The sequence below is a fragment of the Heloderma suspectum genome, chromosome 2 (assembly GCF_057233095.1).
Source record: "Heloderma suspectum isolate Gila_16-S chromosome 2, 16-S_ref, whole genome shotgun sequence".
In the NCBI taxonomy this organism is placed as follows: Eukaryota; Metazoa; Chordata; class Lepidosauria; order Squamata; family Helodermatidae; genus Heloderma; species Heloderma suspectum.
Genome location: NC_139459.1, coordinates 199,403,633 through 199,423,774, shown reverse-complemented (window position 1 = coordinate 199,423,774; position 20,142 = coordinate 199,403,633). Strand labels below are relative to the sequence as shown.

Sequence of the window (20,142 nt, the reverse complement as noted above, 5' to 3'; positions counted from 1 at the left end):
CCCTCAAGGAGGCAGTGATAAGACCGCTCTTAAAGAAGCCCTCCTTGGATCCTCAAGTTTTGAACAACTTTCGCCCAGTCTCAAATCTGCCATTTTGGGGCAAGGTGATTGAGTGGGTGGTGGCGGTGCAGTTGAAGGCACACTTGGAAGAAACTGATTATCTAGACCCATTTCAGTCGGGCTTCAGGCCTGGGCATGGGACAGAAACGGCCTTGGTAGATGATATGAGGAGGGCTCTGGATAGGGGTGAATGCTCCTTCCTTGTTCTCCTCGACCTCTCAGCGGCTTTCGATACCGTTGACCACGGTATCCTCCTGGACCGCCTGGAGGGGTTGGGCATTGGAGACACTGTATTGCGGTGGTTCCGGTCCTTCCTCTCCGGCAGGTACCAGAGGGTAGCACTGGGAGAGGAGGTTTCGGACCCGTGGCCACTTACTTGTGGTATGCCACAGGGTTCCATCCTCTCCCCGATGCTATTTAACATCTATGTGAAGCCGCTGGGGGCTATCATCAGGAGGTTTGGGGGTGCAGTGTCATCAATATGCGGATGACACGCAGCTCTACCTCTCATTTAAATCTTCACCAAGGTTGGCCGTAGAATCCCTGTCCAAATGTCTGGAGACGGTGAGTGGCTGGATGGGGAGGAATAGGCTGAAGCTGAACCCTGACAAGACCGAGGTACTTTTGGTGGGAGACAAGAGGAGGCTGGGGGATGTTGACCTGGTGTTGAATGGGGTACGGCTACCCTTGAAAGACCAGGTCTGCAGCCTGGGGGTCATTTTGGACTCCCAGCTGTCCATGAAGGCTCAGGTGTCAGCTGTGAGCCGGACAGCGCTGTACCAACTCCATCTGATACGGTGGCTGCGCCCCTTCCTTCCCGACCATCTGCTCCCATCGGTAGTACATGCCCTGGTCTCCTCTCATTTAGACTACTGTAATGCGCTCTACGTGGGGTTACCCTTGAAGACGGTTCGGAAACTGCAGCTGGTACAGAACGCGGCGGCTCGCCTGATTAAAGGCAGCCGCCGGCGAGATCACATCACTCCAATGCTGAAGGAGTTGCACTGGTTACCAGTTGTTTTCCGGGCCAAATTCAAGGTGTTGGTTTTGACCTTTAAAACCCTATATGGTTCCGGCCCAGCCTATCTTAAGGAGCGCCTCCAGCAGCACCAGACAGGCCACTTAACAAGATCAGCCTCGGATGGCCTTCTCTCTGTCCCATCAGCCAGGACAGCTAGACTGGTGGGGACGAGGGAGAGGGCCTTTTCTGTGGTGGCCCCCACTCTGTGGAACTCCCTCCCTAGGGAACTCCGTCATGCCCCCTCTTTAATGAGCTTCCGTCATGCATTAAAAACGTGGTTGTTCAGGCAGGCATTTGGGGTGGGTTAGGGTATTTTAGAAAATGTTTTTATTGTAGAATTTTATTGTTTTAAACTGTTTTTATTGTATGTTGTACATTGCCCAGAGTGGCTGGGTGACCAGCCAGATGGGCGATTAATAAATTTAATAATAAATAAATAAATAAATAAAATCATCCACTAGGATTTTTTCCTGCACATGTACCATTTAAAGCTGATGGGAGCTATGCAAGCTGATTTGCACCGGGGCTGGGTGTGACCTGTGCTTTTGCTGCTGAATATGATTGTATAAAGCCCAATATCCTGAGAATGTCTGCTTTAAATAAATGGGGAGGGGGGCAGCGCTGAGAGAGAGAGAGAGAAAGAGTGTAGTACAGCAGCCCTGCAATGTAATCCATTGTTAATATTGTGGGACAGAGGTGGGGCTGAGGTCAATTCAGATTCCCAGTCAAAAATCCTCAATACTTCTCAGGTTGTAGTACAGGTTGTAGCAATCTGTATCAACACTAAGAAGCTTTTAAGGGCTCTCCTGCCATTTACGTTTATCTGCTCTGCCATTGTAAAATGTTAAAAGAACTATTTTACAGGATCCAAAACATTTGTACCTGAAATACAAAACCCTTTTTACCAAGGAAAAAGATTTCCCTGAATCCTTGTGAAATGGGGGCAAGAGCTATTTCACTCATATTCTCTCTGTCTCACACACACACCATCGTAAGAGCTATGTCAGGAGAGATGCTCTCAAGACAGCAGTTAACATACCTAGAGGTGAAATCCATGAATCACCAAGGGCTACACCACGAAAATTACACTTCATTGTCCCAGCTTGAATAGCCTTTAAAAAAAAAAAAGTCAAAAGAGTTTGTGTAAAATGAGATCTACACCACTACAGTACTACATAACATTTTAAGCGTGGCCAAGGCAGTTTGATAGCACTTTCTGGCCTGTTCGCACATCATTCCAAGCCACTGAGGGTTAATTTGCCCGGGGGGCTCCAGGAAAAGTGCCAGCCACTATCTAGCATATGCAAGCTGTGTGTGTGTGGCGGGGGGGGGGGCACAATGCTGCTTGTCGTGTCATGAGAACCTGGCCAGGGTGGGATGTTGGTGTGGTTACCAACCCACAACCCTAAAACAGGCCATGGGTTGTGGGTGGTTTGTTAACCATGTTGAGTCCCCCAAGAATGAAGGACAAAAACAGGAGGGGAGGCACGTGTATAGGAAAAAACAATGGAGAAAAGAAATTGGAGAAATCCCAGGTGCCTGTAGAAAAAGGTTTATCGTAGTTCTTTTATATTGGTCCGATGCGTTTCGGAAAGATTGATTTCCTTCTTCAGGGGTTTATCTTGTAGCCACTGTACTAAGACAGACAAACCTCATCCGTTTGTATTGGCAGCCATGCCAACAATCCACCCTAGCCAAGGTTTGCATGACACAGCAAGCCACAGCGCATCCCCCAACCCTGGCTTGCATATGCAAACTGGGAGCCCCCACAGGTGAAGCAACCCATGGTGGATTAACATGTCATGTGAACCAGGTCACTGTCTTCACGAACATACGTACATTTCTTTTGGCCCCAAGGAAACCTCTTTAGAAAAAAACCCAGGTTCTGCAGATTCTTTATCACTTTCAGGTTGAACTGAGATTCCTGAACTGCATGTATTTGGGCTATGGTAGATTCTTATTAGCTAGCACCCATGATTCCACCAATAACCCACACCTCTCAGTTCCTGGCACAGATTTTTCCCTGGCATCCCAGGTAGCAAGGTTGGAAAAGATCCTTGCCTGATACCCTGGAGCACGGCTGCTTGTCAGAATGAACAATACTAGGGACTAGGCCAGATAAGACAATGATCTGACTTGGCATAATGCAAATTCATATGTTCCAAATAAATCTCTCTCTCGCCCGCTCCCCCGCAATGTATATATCTCCCCGCCCCCCTCTTTTTAAAGCAGCCAGTGACATGGCCATTTATACATCATCAAAAAAGAGGAAATGCATGACTAAAAAGTGAGGACAAAATAGGGCACTAATTTGCATAATACTTGTATATGTAAATGTATATGCATAGGTGAGATTTTAGAAATAACTATAATTTAACTATAAGTGGTATATATTATTATATATAATAACTATAAATATCTGTCTCCAAAATGGAGAAGACTTACTAGGCAACCTGTGTGCCTGCTCAGTTAAACGATGGAATTCGCTACCATGGGATATAATGAGGCCACCGATTTGGATGGCTTTAACAGGGGGATAGACAAATTCCTGGAGGAGAAGGCTATCCATGGCGACTAGTCTTGATGGCTGTGTGCTACCTCCAGTACCAGAGGCATATGAGCCTGTGTACACCAGGTGCTGGGGAACATGGGTGGAAAAATGCTGTTGGACTTGTGTCCTGCTTGTGGGTTTCCTGTGGGCAGCTGGTTGGCCACCGTGTGAATGGAACGCTGGACTATATGGACCCTTGGTCTGTTCCCGCAGGGCTGTTCTTATGTTCAGTCAGCTGTCCAGGTGCTAGCTTCTGATGGGGAACTTCAAGACCCCTACTCTCCCTACTTATGGTTCTTTGACTTTAAAAACAGACTTGGACTGCACACCTCTTCAAATAGAGGACTGTCCTCTGTGAGCTCTCCAAAACAGAGGAGTGTTCTCTGTAAAGTAGGATACCTGGCCACCCTAGCCACCAGACAAGAGAAAGGTAAGATCGAGGCCTGGCTCACTTGCTGATCCAGCATTCAAATTGCTGGTTTGTACATTTATACCACAGGTGAAGAATCCACTCTGATCACATATATATTACACACTTTAGACCAATCTCCTCCTTCAGTCTCTTGCTGCAGATACATAAAAGACAGGCATGTTGCCAAGGAAGAATCCATTCTCTAGAGCAGGAAAGGGTTTATTTTACCTTGTGAAGCTCCAAAGCAATAGCAGCTGCCATTTTTCCTCCGTAAGATTCTGAAAAGATGTAGAAAGGAATTGTCTGCAAGGGAAGTCACATAAAAACAGTCAAGGCTTTAAGCACTGTACATCTTCCAGTCCACACACACAGTAAACACACCACCAGAATTTTTAATTATTCTGAGGAGCAACACAAAAATATATAGCCCTTGCTTTCCTTTTCAGCCATAAGAGCAGCTAAAGAACTTCTCATTTCTATCTCTGTCCTGTCCTATTCCAAAGATGTGGGGCAAGTTACAACATAAAGACAACTCAAGAAAAATAAGCTATTACACAAAGCAGAGTAATTTACATTATCATAGAATCACCAAGTTGGAAGGGACCTCTGAGATCATCTAGTCCAGCCCCCTGCTCAATGCAGGATCTGCACTGCAGGGTGCAGCTACAGCATTCCTGACAGAAGACCATCCAGCCTGCATGTAATACCTCCGGTGAAGGAGAACCCACCACCTCCAGAGGCAGTTTGTTCCACCGCCAAATAGCTTTCACACATGATCGTGCATATTTTGAATTTTTTTTAAAAAAATTAACTCATGGACCAAAATATTATTTTATTCCACTATGAGCTCAGGGCATCTAGTTCCTCCATTTTATACTCACAACAAACCCAGGAGGTAAGACAGGCCAGTCACTCCCAGCCTAAGATTACCCAATGAGCTTAATTCTGAGAGAAGAGGGATCTGAACTCCCTGGTTTTCCTCAGACAATGTAACTACTTCACCAGACTGGCTTTCAGCTGAGGAAGAAGAGAAAAGGATGTGGGGTGGGCAGCATGTGTGCAGGGCATTAAACTATCACTTCTTGTGAAAACCCACTCAGTTGTTTATTGGCTTCAGAAACTTTGCCAGGGACTGCTCATTTCTGAACAGCCATTAGGGCTAGAAACTTAAAACAAGTGGAGATTCTCAGGCAGGAGCATTTCTCCACTTCATTTGTCTGACACTTACAGGGGTGAAGAAACTCTCAACACAATATCACATCACCCACTTCTCTTCACGAAACGTTATGAGGGGGAGAAAGGGGGTCACAAGCAACAACCGTAATGTGTAGATTGGTCTCAGAATGACAAGTGGTGGGTACTTGATTCTGTGCTGATGGGGCAATTCAGAGGACTACTCGTGGTGATGGGGCAATTCAGAGGACTACTCGCAGCACTAGTTGTAGCAATAGCAATCTCCTACAAATATTTAAAGGTCTTCTTTATCATGATCTTCTTTTTCGGATCATGAGAAGTGCACCACCAGCCATACTTGCCTGGAATTCTGTCTTAGAGCTGAAGAACTCTCTGAGAACTACCATCATATCCGAAGTAACAGTGCAGAGATCTGTGGCGTATGCGAGAGTGTCATTAACATAACTGTATCCAGTGCCAACAGGGTTATCGACAAACAGTACACTTGCTGCCTGAAGCTGCACCACCAAAAGAAAGGAGAGTAAACCTTTATCCGCATCAGCAACAACACACATGCATACAAAGGACACCAAGTGTGATTAAAAAATGCCTTGGCAACAGAGCAAAACATGGCTACGCACTCAGTAAAAAATAAAGCCTTCCAGAGGTTTCCACACTTTTCCTTTTGGTTCACCTTTAGATGCTTGCAACAGACAGATTCAAACCCTCTAAAGTTCTTATGAGCAAATCATTTTGCTGGTTCATGAGTGGACTGTTCTGAGCAGTCGTTTTTTATCTGTACCGTTTTATGATTTAGATGTGATGTATTATAACACATCTTATAAATATAAAAAGAAAAACAAATGAAGGGCACAATCCTATGGCCACTAGACACTGTCTAGAGGCCCAGAGGATTTTCTGGTTTCTGGGAACCGCACTCCCCTCCCCCACCCCCTCATAGCTGGCGTGGTTCTCTCTGCACCAGCTACATCTCCACACTGGGAAACTGAGTGTGGAGATGGGGAAAAGGGGATGGTCCCGGGGACAGGGAGGAGACTGCAGAAGCTGTGTTACACAGCTTCCTATGTGCCACACGGCCTCCCTGCCTCTTGCTCCGAAGTCCCTGGCTAGACAAACAAAATCGCCTGTCTAGCCAAAAATGCAGGGTGGCTGGAGCACAGAGGGGAAAATTGCCTCTGTGCCCCAGCCGCCCTGCGCTGGATAGCCATCAGCGTCCGAGTTCGGAGGCTGATGATTATCTCCATAGGATTGCACCCTAAATGCTGTTAATACACACTTCCTTTAGTTCGTATGATTGCAAACCACCCCAAGGACATCTGGCAGTTGTGCAGTATATAAATTTAATAAATAAATACATTTGTTGTAGTTTGAATGTCAATGTATCCAAAAACAAGCCACTGGGACTTGCCAATTACAAAACAGACACACAGAAAAATTGTAAGTGGCGCCTATGTATAATCTTTAACACAAGTGTAATACAAAGTAGTATAGCAAGAGAAGCTTTTCCTAGTGTGGAGGGAAGTGGTGGGAAAAGCTTCACCTTGTTTGTTAGACATAAGAGGAGGGCAGGAGAAGTGGCAACTTTGGCGGTACATATTGGCTGCTAGAGGAAAATATACAGGAAGGTTCCCAAAATCCACATGTTGTATGAACAAAACAAAACAGAAACAAGTATAAAAATGCTGTGATACTGCACAACTGACTGCAACTTTTAGGGAATATGATCTGGAAGAGCCCTTTAGCTTAAATAGAAGGGAACACTTTTTCCCCCCTAGTTAAGCACATGATTATGTGAGTGAGGATGGTTAGCTACTTGCCAACAAGGAAAAGCTGTATCTTCCATTTGTGAGCCATGACACATACCCAAGTTGTCCTTCTTGGTTTTAGATCTGCATCTAAAGGGCCAATCTCTTCAAAGTTTCCATATCCACAGCCTGATGCCCCTGGGCCTCCCTAGAAAACCACGCAGGTGGGAAAGGAAGAGGAGGGAAAAGCAAATCAGAAACACTTGATATGATCTTTTCCTTGTTTATCTCCCCCCAACCCTGCAAAGTAGGTAGACATTGTTCCTGCGCAGCCTTAGGATCTCCCCTAAGGCTACACAGCAAGTCCACAGCTGAACAGCGATCTGCTGACCTCAGAAACCACAACAACATGCTATGCTAGTTGACATACATAGTTACCCTAACATTGGGGCTACCAGTCTCCCACCCACCCGTGCTTCTGAAAGGGAGACTATGCCTTTAACCGCTGCAAAACAAGCAGAATTTCTACCGGTGCAGCTTTTCACAGCCTGAGCAAAGAGTGATGGGAAAAGTTTCACCGACTGCTCGTTAAAGGCGCAAGCGTCCTCCCCAGGAGACAGCCACCCTTACCCCAAATATGAAAAGCCGAACCAAGCTAGCTGGATGTTTTTGCATGATTTATCTCCCTCCTTTAGACTTTGCTTCGCTATCCCCAAACCTTTGTTCATCCTCCACCCGTCGTTCCAATGCCAATGCTTCTGGTCTACCATGTACAGACTTCCTAGGCCTTTTGCTACGAAATCTATTCATCCTGCCCCAACTTACTTGAAGCCACATGACAAGAGGGAGCTCTGTGAAATTCCGGGCAGGGCTGTCTGCATAGTACAGCCACCAGAACATGCTTGCATTGCTTCTGACAGGAACATATCCCCATGCCTGTTTTGGTTCTTTGGATTCCTTTATAGGCAAGCCTAAAAGGGAAAGCATCAGACACTACACTTTACAAAGGTAGGCACAGCATGCATTTGCCATTGTAAATATGGACAGAATACTGTATTACAAAAGCACCATGTTTATTGTATTTTTAAGATACACAACACAGCCAACTCTTCCTTCAGCACCAACACTTCATTTTTGCAAATGATGTAGACAAATCTGCTTGGACAGTTGGTCTTGCCAATATCCTGTGGTTTCGCTCAAATACACAGAAGTATTTGCATCCTGGTTTATTGTTGGAAAAATAGACAGAGCCTTGCAAAGGCTAGGGCAAGTTTACAAAGAGCTATACTTGATTCCTCCTTGATTACAAGGGCTTGGGAGGCCCAAAGGCCTGTTCCTGGACACATTCAAGGTTAAATTGTTGAAAAGGGTATTTGCAGCTATTTTTTTTTAGTGCTTTGTAAAAACTATTGTTGTCAATCCAAGGCACATAACCTTTTCGTCTGGTTCGAAAGGATTTGTGCTTTTTAGCATGCATACCATTAAGATGAAAAAAGGCACTCAGGGTGTGAAATTACTGAATTAGCTGGAGATACAAGTGCTTTTGAGGAGTAATTACAAGGGACGAGGAAGAGAGAGAGAGATGGCAATTGACCTTCTCCCATACCATCCGCAAATATCACATTATTTAATTCTGTCCCTTTTAGTGGTCTTACCAGGGCAACGTTAGGATAGAACATTGCACAGCAAGTTTCATGGCAAGCAAGGATATGAATGCCACACTCCTGCCCGTAAGCATCAAATGGCTTATATTTTAATAGCTTGGAGAGGCAGGAATTCAACAGGTGCAGCCCTCTCCATCACTGCATCTCCCTAGAAGAGAAAGTTTCCGGTCTTAAAGGCAGAGAGACCATTTAGGGTGCCAGCGTGCCACCATCTCTCACCCCTTACTTTAGCCACTGGTTCACACTAGCTTTAATTTCAAAGAATACCCAAGATACGGTTATGTGTTTTTTGCCCTAGAGGATTCTGGAATACAGATTTCGGCAGTGGGCATCAGTACTAACAACCTTGAATGGGACAATAGTTGGTGGGCAAATTATCTTAACCCACGATGGAAATTTAATCAACATTGCTAGCAGAGGAGTGGGATGGCCGAGGCGACATGTGCCTCTTTTGTAGAGACTTGTGAAAGACAATACTCTAGCCATAAACCTTCAGGAAAGGAAGACTAGTATGTGACCTCCACCCCACAGCTATGTACATTCATATGGATCTTTTCTTACATCAGAATTTCTTGCAGTATCACTCAGAGGGTGTTTTGTCTACACCCAGGAAATTGCATATCATCTTCTGGCATCCCAGTCCTAAACACTGTTACTTTGAGATAAGCCCCACCAATTTCAGCAGGACCTACACTGTGCATTAACTTCATTCCTGTCTTCTGACAGCATGCAGGGCATGAATAAGAGGAGACTATGACCTGGTTTACGCATCCTCACAGAACAAGGTGGTGAAATGGACTCTACTATTTCAGGCTACATTTTTTAATTCTCTTCCTCCTCGTAAGAACTCTCTGTGAGAAGAAATCTAACACATCATGAAGAAAAATTCTAGTTTAGTTCTTTCCCTGCTGTGCTGATTTTCTACCTGCAAGGATTAAAACACCCCCCCGCACACACACACACACACATGAGCATTCAATGGCACAGTTCCCCACTGGCAGTCTGAAAAGATAAGTCCACAGTCTGAAAAGGTAAGTCCATTCTACCACCTCATTCTGCTCCATTCTGCTTAGTTCCATGCATATGGAACTATGCTTCACTGAGTACAGACTGGGCCTAACTTCTGAGTAACCATGCATAAGCATAGTAACAAGACAGAGTAGGCCACCTACATCTCCAGTAGCTGTGTGGAAAAGGAAGCTTCAGCAAAAACACATATGTCAGAATTCCCCCTTTTGCTCAGCTGTGACGGGTCCTGACCCTCCCTTTGCACCTAGCCATCCTAGCCTTAGCTGTCTGTAGGCCTCTTATGAGTCATATGCAAAATGGATGGCAACTGCCTCCCATGACTAAGGCCTCCTACGGTGGCCACTTACGAGTCTCCCCCAAAGAGGAAACATATCACCAAAAAAGAGGACAGCAATTTTCATAGAATTTGCACATGCTAATTTATTCAAATAGAAATACAGTACATCTCACTGTAGTGTGCAGTTGACTGTGACTGGATGACCTGTGTGCCTGCCTCTTCAGTCTCCTGTTCAGGGGCAAACTCTTGATGGGAAACAGTTCTTACAGTTCTTTATCTTGGGCAGTCTTCCAGACAGACAATGCCTTTAAATAGAGGATGGTCCTCCAGCAGCCCTCCAAATGAAGGACTGCCCTTTGTAAAAGAGGACCCATGGCCACTCTAACTGGTGGCAGCAACCCAGAAACCCCTCTCTTTAAGGCCTCCTGCCTCATTCTTGCCCTGATCCCACTGCCCACCCTACTTGCTCCAGCAGGTAGAAGCCGATACTTATGTCGTTGTTGTTTTGTTATTAATGTTCTCTTGGTTTTTTAAAAAAATCACACACATGCAAGCAGTCCCTGTTTGCCCTTTCCTTCCCAATGGGGAGAGTTGACAAAAACAGGGGAGGGTGAGAGAGGCACCGACCACATCACTTGTTGACTGCTGGGGAGCTGTTAAGCAGACAGGAAGGCTCTTCAGGTTGCAGTCTAGCAACACAGGCCACGGCCCACAGCTAGATAAACTCGGGCGTAGAAACCAGTTCTATGCAAGAGCCTTGGTCTGTTCTGTAGGCTTCCAATAAGCTCTCCTACATCTTTCATCACCTTCCACCAACAGGGTGCAGTTCTCCAGCCACTTACGCCACAGCAGCTCTGCTGAAGCCCATGCAACTCCTCTAAGAGAGAGCAGTTTCTCCACCCATCTGTAGGTGTACAGCTATGGTTATGAATGAACTACTCCCAGAAAAATATTGCTACCTTTCGTCCCCCTGGCTCCTAAGAGCTCCCTTGAGCAGAAACTCAATAGGTGTTGCACACTACTATATCTCTGTAGTGGGAATGGTTGTCCCTCATTGAATTTCTGCTTGTTATGCAGTTAATTGTTAAAGCCTGTCAGGAAGAGAAAAAAGGTATTCCCAGAGACATGCAGTATGTATGCTCCTATGCATGTTTACTCAGAAGTCAGTTCCACCATGTTCAGTAAGATTTAGTCCCATGTAAGTGTGCGTAGGGTCATAGCTTTGGACCCGTAGGACAGTACACAGCTTGTCACTGCTACTAATATAAATTATGTTTCAGTAGTGTAGACAACCTCTAGTGCAATGCCAATACTGTTTGCTGGCATGACGGGTTTTCTGAGGAAACCTGTTGCACCACTGAACACTATTGGTGTTGTGCTAGAGGTCTCTTATGTGAGTGCAACATAACTTACATTAGCAGTAGTGTCAACTTGGATACTGCCCAAAGACTAGATCCTGTGAACACACAGAACTTTCATGCATTAAGCTCCCTCTTCAATTCAGTTCAGTGCTCAAACATACTGAGCTGGGTCAAGAAAGAAGAAGCTCCATTCCTGTAATTAGAAGGAAGAAGTACTTCCTCTTATCTAAAATGTCAAAAAAATACATTCCTATTTCCTTCCAGCTCAGGCTCCAGTCCTCATTAACTTTGTGATACTTTCTGGGGTGGGGAATCCCAAAGGGCTATTTAAACATCACAAGTTATGTTTGCAGAGCAGAGTAAGTTTCAATTAGGTCTTAAAAATACATATTGACGATTATGGTAGATATGCACATATGCACACGCCTAACACATTGGACCAAAACACAGTTCTGCCAGTACAATTAGACATGATCAGGGGACAGTATGAGAGAGAGAGAGAGAGAGAGAGAGAGAGATCATAGTTCCTTGTGAAGAGGTTGTTTAAGTTCAAAAGCCACTGCGTTTCCTGCTGTTCAATACATTAGATTTGGGGCTACTATTTGATTTGTTCTTATCTCACCTGTGGTGATCAGGCCCTAGCCTCTTGCTGCTACATAAATTTATGATGTGCCTTTCCATTTCACCAGCTACTAAAGTTGTCCCCGTATCTAAAATTAACCACAACACTACAGTAGCACCATTCAAGAGTCTTACTGGAATCAGAGAACTATACCAATATGCTAAAAATGGGATTTGAGCAGCTTTAACTCCACTGATTTGAATGGGACTGGCATGATCTGATTCTAAACTTAGAAATACGTACCATAGAGTTTAGTGGGATCTTTCTGTCTTAGGGCTGCCACCTGATTAAAGACATCTTATAGCATGGTCCTATTCATATTCACTCAGAAGTAAGTCACACTGTGTTAAGAACATAAGAAGAGTTGTACTGGATCAGACCAAAGGCCTATCTAGTCCAAAATTCTGTTCTCAATTCTGCCTGTGGAAAGTTCCCAAGCAGGACATGAGGCCATATCCGTCTCCCGCTCATGTTCCCCAGCAACTGGTATAAACAGGCATACTGCCTCTCATGAGGCAGGTAAATGTGAGAGAAAGTCCCATTGAACTCAGTGGGGCTTACTTCTGAGTAGACACTCATTGGATGGTTATAGGCATCAATGACATATGTATACACAAGTGGAGACACTAGTTCTGAAGCAAAACCCACTCTTAGTTTATTTTCTTAGTTTTAGATCATGCCTGCTGCGACCCAGGCACATATCACCTTAGAAGAGGCATTTCGGTGGGGAGGTGGGAGGAATACCTCTTCTAAGATGGTTCTTACCATCTAGTTTTTAACTCTTTGTATTAAAAATATTTTTTAAAGTCTGCTGCCTGATTAATAGAGGTATCTTTTCAGTCAATTAAAAACCAACAACCAGTTAAAGAGACTAAACATTTCTCAACAAACATGCTCAGGATTCTCAGCTCAACACACAGAATCAAACCCTTTGTTTGGCAGGCTGCTATCCTAACTGATGGCTTCTAAAATATATACAAGAAGAGGGTATATAGGAAGGGGCAGGGTTACAGTGCAAAGGAGGTACAAACCAGATGCAAAGAAGGCCAGCTCTTCTGAACTTTTAATAGTAGCGCCTGCACGAGAAGTTTAGCAGGTGCAACTCTTCTTGCCCCTGCGAGCTACAGCAGCACAATGTAACATGTCTAGACCTGCTAAAACTCCATTTTTTCCTACCCAGCTACTGCAGATATAGGAGCCCCATCCCTCCTTTGCCTCCATTCACCCTGAGATGAGGGTGGGGAGGGATGAACAGAAGAGGAACCAACCGATTCATGCAGGGATTTCAACAGAAATCCAATTCCAGATCAGAACTGGAATTGTCACAAAGCTCGTGTGGCTTGCAGGTAATCAAGGATACCAGATGCTCTAAAAAGCTACATATGTTAATTGGCTCACCACTGTAATAATGTCTGCATTGTCACCTAGCAAGTTGTCAGTTGCCATTCACATTTTTTGAATGGCAACTGTTAAGGTAATCATTACTGTCTATACGTCTTGCATTTCAATTCCCTCTCCCCCACCCCACCCCACCCCACCCCTACCCTCACCCCCAAACAAGTGTATATAAATCTGCCAATTTGAGGCTAACACTTCATACAACTAATGAAGCAGACAGCATCCGTGAAAGCTTATGCTAGAATAAATTTCTTAGTCTTTAAGGTGCCATACGTCTCTTGATTGTTGTTGTTTTTAGGCTACCCCTCTGGAAGTTCTAAAAGGATTCTAAAAGCAAGCTAAGCAAGCCGACTTGGAAGATTTTATCCTTATACGAGTGCACTCTGCATCTACATACACGTTTTAAAATCGAGGTACCTATAAATTTTTTCCCCTTCATGGATCACTGCCTTGTTGTGGTGAAGGGGCTTGCGTAACTCAGTGAAGCCATAAGCTATGCAGTGCAGTGCCACCCAAGACGGACAGGTCATAGCAGAGAGTTCTGACAAAATGTGGTCCACTGGAGAAGGAAATGGCAACCCACTCCAGTATTCTTGCCAAGAAAACCCCATGGAACGTATCACAAGGCTAAAAGAGATGACGCCGGAAGATGAGCCCCTCAGGTCGGAAGATGTCCAATATACTACTGGGGAAGAGCAGAGGGTATTTCCAAGTAGCGCCAGAAAGAGTGAAGCAGCTGGGCCAAAGCTGAAAGGACACTCAGCTGTGGATGTGTCTGGTGGTGAAAAGAAAGTCCAATGCTGTAAAGAACAATATTGTTTAGGAACCTGGAATATCAGATCAATGAAGCAAGGTAAGCTGGAGATGGTCAAACATGAGATGGCAAGATTGAACATCGACATCTTGGGAATCAGCGAACTGAAATGGACAAGCATGGGCGAATTTAATTCAGGTGACCATTATATCTACTACTGTGGGCAAGAATCCCTTAGAAGAAATGGAGTAGCACTCATAGTCAACAAAAGGGTGGGAAAAGCAGTACTGGGTACAATCTCAAAAACGATAGAATGATCTCAGTACGAATCCAAGGCAAACCATTCAACATCACAGTAATTCAAGTCTATGCCCCAACCACGGAGGCCGAAGAAGCTGAGGTTGATCGGTTCTATGAAGACCTACAACACCTTCTAGAACTAACACCAAAAAAAGATGTCCTTTTTGGATAGGGGATTGGAATGCTAAAGTAGGAAGTCAAGAAATAACTGGGATAACAGGCAAGCATGGCCTTGGTGTACAAAATGAAGCAGGACAAAGGCTAATAGAGTTTTGCCAAGAGAACACGCTGATCATAGCAAACACTCTTTTCCAACAGCACAAGAGGCAACTCTACACATGGACATCACCAGATGGTCAATATCGAAATCAGATTGATTATGTATTTTGCAGCCAAAGATGGAGAAGCTCTACACAGTCAGTAAAAACAAGACCTGGAGCTGACTGTGGCTCAGATCATGAGCTTCTTGTTGCAAAATTTTGGCTTAAATTGAAGAACGTAGGGAAAACCACTAAACCATTCAGGTATGACCTAAATCATATCCCTGATGAATATACAGTGGAGGTGACGAATAGATTTAAGGGATTAGACCTGATAGACAGAGTGCCTGAGGAACTATGGACGGAGGTCCGTAACATTGTTCAGGAGGCAGCAACTCAATCCATCCCAAAGAAAAAGAAATACAAGAAAGCAAAGTGGCTGTCTGATGAGGCTCTACAAGTAGCTGAGGAAAGAAGGGAAGCAACAAGCAAGGGAGAAAGGGGAAGACATATCCAACTGAATGCAGAGTTCCAGAGAATAGCAAGGAGAGACAAGAAGGCCTTCTTAAATGAACAATGCAAAGAAATCAAGGAAAACAATAGAATGGGAAAGACTAGAGATCTTTTCAAGAAAATCGGAGATCTCAAGGGAACATTTTGTGCAAAGACGGGCATGATAAAGGACAAAGAAGGCAGGGACCTAACAGAAGCAGATGAGATTAAGAAGAGGTGGAAAGAATACACAAAAGAACTATACAGGAAAGATCTGAATGTCCCTGATAGCCATGATAGTGCGGTCATTGAACTTGAGCGGGACATCCTAGAGAGTGAAGTCAACTGGGCCTTAGGAAGCATTAGTAACAACAAAGCTAGCGGAGGTGACAGTCTTCCAGCCGAGCTATTTAAAATCCTAAAAGATGATGCTGTTAAAGTGCTGCACTCAATATGCCAACAAATTTGGAACACTCAACAGTGGCCACAAGACTGGAAAAGGTCAGTTTACATTCCAATTCCAAAAAAGGGCAACATCAAAGAGTGTTCAAACTACCATACAACTGCGCTCATTTCACATGCCAGCAAGGTGATGCTCAAAATCCTACAAGCTAGGCTTCAGCAGTATGTGAACCGAGAACTACTGGAAGTACAAGCGGGGTTTCGAAGAGGCAGAGGAACTAGAGATCAAATCGCCAACATTTGCTGGATCATGGAGAAAGCAAGAGAATTCCAGAAAAACGTCTATTTCTGCTTCATTGACTACGCTAAAGCCTTTGATTGTGTGGATCACAACAAACTGTGGCAAATTCTGAAAGAGATGGGTGTACCAGACCACCTTACCTGTCTCCTGAGAAACCTATACGAGGGTCAAGAAGCAACAGTAAGAACCGGACATGGAACAACCGAGTGGTTCCAAATTGGGAAAGGAGTACGACAAGGCTGCATATTGTCGCCCTGCTTATTTAACTTATATGCAGAGTACATCGTGAGAAATGCCGGGTTGGATGAATCACAGGTCTGAATTAAGATTGCCGGGAGAATTATCAACAACCTCAGATATGCAGATGATACCACCCTAATGGCAGAAAGCGAAGAGGATCTCAAGAGCCTCTTGTTGGGGGTGAAAGAGGAGAGTGCAAAAGCTGGTTTGAAACTCAACATTAAAAAAAAAAAGATCATGGCATCTGGCCCCATCACTTCCTGGCATATAGAAGGGGAAGAAATGGAAGCAGTGACAGATTTTATTTTCTTGGGCTCCAAGATCACCTCAGACAGTGACTGTAGCCATGAAATTAAAAGACGCTTGCTCCTTGGGAGGAAAGCTATGGCCAACCTAGACAGCATAGTAAGAAGCAGAGACATCACTTTGCCGACAAAGGTCCATCTAATCAAAGCTATGGTTTTCCTAGTAGTAACGTATGGCTGTGAGAGCTGAACTCTAAGGAAGGCTGAGCGCCGAAGAATGGATGCTTTCGAACTGTGGTGCTGGAGAAGACTCTTATGAGACCCCTGGACTGCAAGGAGGTCAAATCAGTCAATCCTAAAGGAAATCAGCCCTGAGTGCTCATTGGAAGGACAGATACTGAAAATGAAGCTCAAATATTTTGGCCACCTAATGCGAAGAGAAAACTCCCTGGAAAAGACCCTGATGCTGGGAAAGACTGAAGGCAAAAGGATAAGGGGACGGCAGAGGATGAGATGGCTGGATAGCATCACCGATGCAATGAATATGAATTTGAGCACGCTCCGGGAGAGAGCGGAGGACGGGAAGGCCTGGCGTGCTATGGTCCATGGGGTCACGAAGAGTCGGACACGACTGAACGACTGAACAACAATGAACAATCTATCAATTTACACCTAAGTACTTCAACTTAACTGGAGTGTGAAAAACAAACAAACACACATATATTATATACATGGAAAGGTAAATTCCCATTAAGACTTACCTAAACTCAAAGTAATCAGACAGAACAGTAGAATAACATGCTGTTTCAGCAACATCTTTGTAACGACCCGGCAGTTTCCTGAGTAGAAATCATATGACTCCAGTTCCTTGTCAGCTGCTTCTGAGAAAGGGAAGTGGTGAATTCGGTTTATAAAGGGAACTGGCAGTCATAGCCTGCCCAGGGGCGCCCTCTTTCTGCTTTAGCCTGGAAACTGCAGCCAATATTTTCACTGCCAGGTCCTCAAAACTTTGCAAATAATCATTTTGTATGGGACAATCATGTCACACTCCGTGAACTGGATGAGTGACAATTTTGAGTGTGAACAGGTTTGTACAGAGGGATAATAGCAAAGTGTTGAAAATGCAGATGCTGATGACACCGGCAGAGATCCGGGTATGCAAATAGAGAGAATTTCATGATGATATTCAATGTTTTTCTTGCATGCAGTGTTGTAATACCAGCTTCCTGTGTCGTTGGAGCTGAGTTGCCTAATCTGTTTTGCTCGGTTGTTGTCAGCTTTGATCCTCAACACAGTTAGAGGGAAATACTCAGATTTTAGATAGTTTAGGTATTGCTGGCCAACTTCCTTGGGGCCAGAGAGGCAAAAGTCCAAAATGTGAGAAAGGGCCACTTTCGTGCATGCTACAGTGCCCTGTGCCTTGGAATGTGTTCTGGTCTCTAGCACACACACTTGAGGCAAGAATATAATACTGCCTCCTCCACCACCACCACCTGAAACAAAGCCACCTGAACACACAGGCACCTCCAAGTCTGCACAAACTCTCCCTCAGTCAAGGCAAGGGAACAGCCTGCCCCAAAGGGACATGGCAGCAAACAGACCTCACTGCAGAAACATGGAAGGTACTTGCAAACAGACAGAACATGAGCACAGCACAAGGGCAAAGTGACCACACACAGAGTGAAGGAAAAGGATCATAGAATCATAGGGTTGGAAGGGAACTACAAGCCCATCGAGTCCAACCCCCTGCTCGGTGCAGGAAGCCTGATTTTCAGGCAGTGTCCCATCCAAGTACTAACCAGGGCTGAGCCTGCTCAGCTTCTGAGATCAGACGGGATCATGCCAGTATTAGTGACAGCACCATATCATAATTAATCCTCAGGCAATGGGGCCAGACTGCCCACTAATCACAGCGTTCCATATAGCAAACACCCCTGGCAGCTGCCCAACGCATAGGCTGCAACATCCCAGGGCATAGTCTGAGGGCACACGATGCAGCCACCTTGCTGAAGCTAAGCAGGTCTGGGTCTGGTTGTTCCTGGATGAGACCACAGAGGGACCTCCATGTATGCTGCCTTGAGGTAGGATATATCTTAATGTAATAAGCTGCGTTGCAAGAGAGCCAGTGTAGTGTAGTGGTGAGAGTGACGGACTGGGAGCCGGGAGATCCGGGTTCTAGTCCCCACTTGGCCATGGAAGCTCACTGGGTGACTTTGGGCCAGTCACAGACTCTCAGCCCAACCTACCTCACAGGGTTGTTGTTGTGAGGATACAACGGTGAGGAGGAGGATAATGTAAGCCGCCTTGAGTTCCTTGCGAGAGGGAGAAAGGCGGGGTATAAATGCAATAAATAAATAAAATAAATAAAGCAGTCACCAGCCCATTCCACCAGCCTGCCCTCTCCAAACCACAGCCAACGAAAGACTTGGCTGTGGGGGACCATGCCCCTCCTGGCCTGCATCTGCCCCCAAAGCCATGGCCCGGTCGGAAGGAGTACCACTTCTGGAGCAAGTACACACAACTCCACTCCCCCACCCCAAACTCATCTGCAGGTGAAATTGTTAAGCTCTTCCTACTTCCCCCAGAAGTCCAAGGACAGCACGGCAAGGGCCAGTTCCCTCTGGATGAAAGAGGGCGCGGTGTTTTTGTAATACTTCCGTAATAATAAAAGAGGATGTCTGCCAATGCCAGGACTGTGAAACTTAGCCACCTGAAACTTGGCCTGAATACCAGGGGAACCGTAGGGGTGTGCACCTCTGAGTTATTTCATTTTAAAAACACACTAATTTTAATTAATTTAAGTGTGTCCACATAGTGAAGCCTGCAGTAGTATCTTCAGCTGCTAGGGGCAGGCTTCCCTAACTAGCACAGAGCTTTCCAGCCCATAGACTCTGACGCCCCGAGAGATTAGTAGGCTGAGAGGCCGTTGTACACCTGCCCTTCCCCCCTGCTCAGGGGCGGGGAGTGGACAGACCCCTCCTTCAGGGGGCTATAAAAGTGCACCATGGCAGGGGCCATGCCTAGGGGTGCCAGTGGAGGTGGCTTCCCTCAGGCAGGGTGGCCCAACATGTCCACCTCTGACAGATGTGTACACTTGCTTGAAGGCTTTGCTATGCCAACCGGGGCAAAGCTGGATACGTTTGCTGGTTACAAGACAAGGAGGGCACTTGGGGGACAACCAGACCCCCTAAAGCAGTAGCACAACTCCTAATCCTTCACTGAAAGCAGCAGAGGCTACTGCCTCTGATGTCAGTGGAGCGGTGAATCCACTCCGGGTTTCATTCAGAATCGTTTAGAACTCTAAAGGAGCTGTCCAAAGTGCAAAGCCCCGCTGACACCGGAGCCTCCGCTGACTGAATGCCAAACAGAGCAACTTCACCCCAAAGCGCTTCATCTTCAGTCCACTCACAACGCTCACCCATTCTCTCTGGCCTAGTTTATTATTTATTTATTTACTCGTCAGCCAAAAAAAGGCTCCCAGAGTGCCTTCCAAAGATTAATAATGGGACACCCCTGTCCTCAGGACTGCAATCTAAAAGACACGATGCAAAAGGAAAAGGGACTGGGTGGCAAAAGGTGTTAAACCTGTATCTGGGCTGTACTTCATCAGACTGCAAGCGGGAGCTCACATGATTAAATGCTTTGCCATACCAAATCCCTGCACATTGAAACTTGACGGCTGTCAAGAGGAAGGATTTTTGCCTAGGCTTTCCCCTGACATAGTAGTTTTCCACATGCAGGTTTTTTTTTAATCTTAATATGGAAGAGTGTTCAATCATGTGAGCCCCCAACTGCAGTTTCATGTGGTACAGAC

At 45.4% G+C, this 20,142-nt stretch overlaps 1 protein-coding gene across 2 annotated transcripts in view; it reads right to left on the bottom strand.

Annotated features, from left to right (window-relative positions):
* SCPEP1 (serine carboxypeptidase 1) overlaps nucleotides 1–20,142 on the bottom strand; it is a 54,142-nt gene that overhangs the window by 16,648 nt on the left and 17,352 nt on the right. Inside the window, exons 1-6 of one of the 2 annotated variants that reach the window (XM_084837242.1) lie at nucleotides 17,090–17,158; nucleotides 7,809–7,954; nucleotides 7,102–7,191; nucleotides 5,580–5,735; nucleotides 4,273–4,347; nucleotides 2,121–2,193 (exon numbers count right to left, since the gene is read on the bottom strand). In XM_084837242.1, the coding sequence (XP_084693368.1) occupies nucleotides 2,121–2,193; nucleotides 4,273–4,347; nucleotides 5,580–5,735; nucleotides 7,102–7,191; nucleotides 7,809–7,954; nucleotides 17,090–17,144 (595 nt within the window). In that variant the 5' untranslated portion in view covers nucleotides 17,145–17,158. Of the gene's footprint in view, nucleotides 1–2,120; nucleotides 2,194–4,272; nucleotides 4,348–5,579; nucleotides 5,736–7,101; nucleotides 7,192–7,808; nucleotides 7,955–17,089; nucleotides 17,159–20,142 lie in introns of those variants that run through there. The other variant, XM_084837243.1, reaches the window with a different exon arrangement.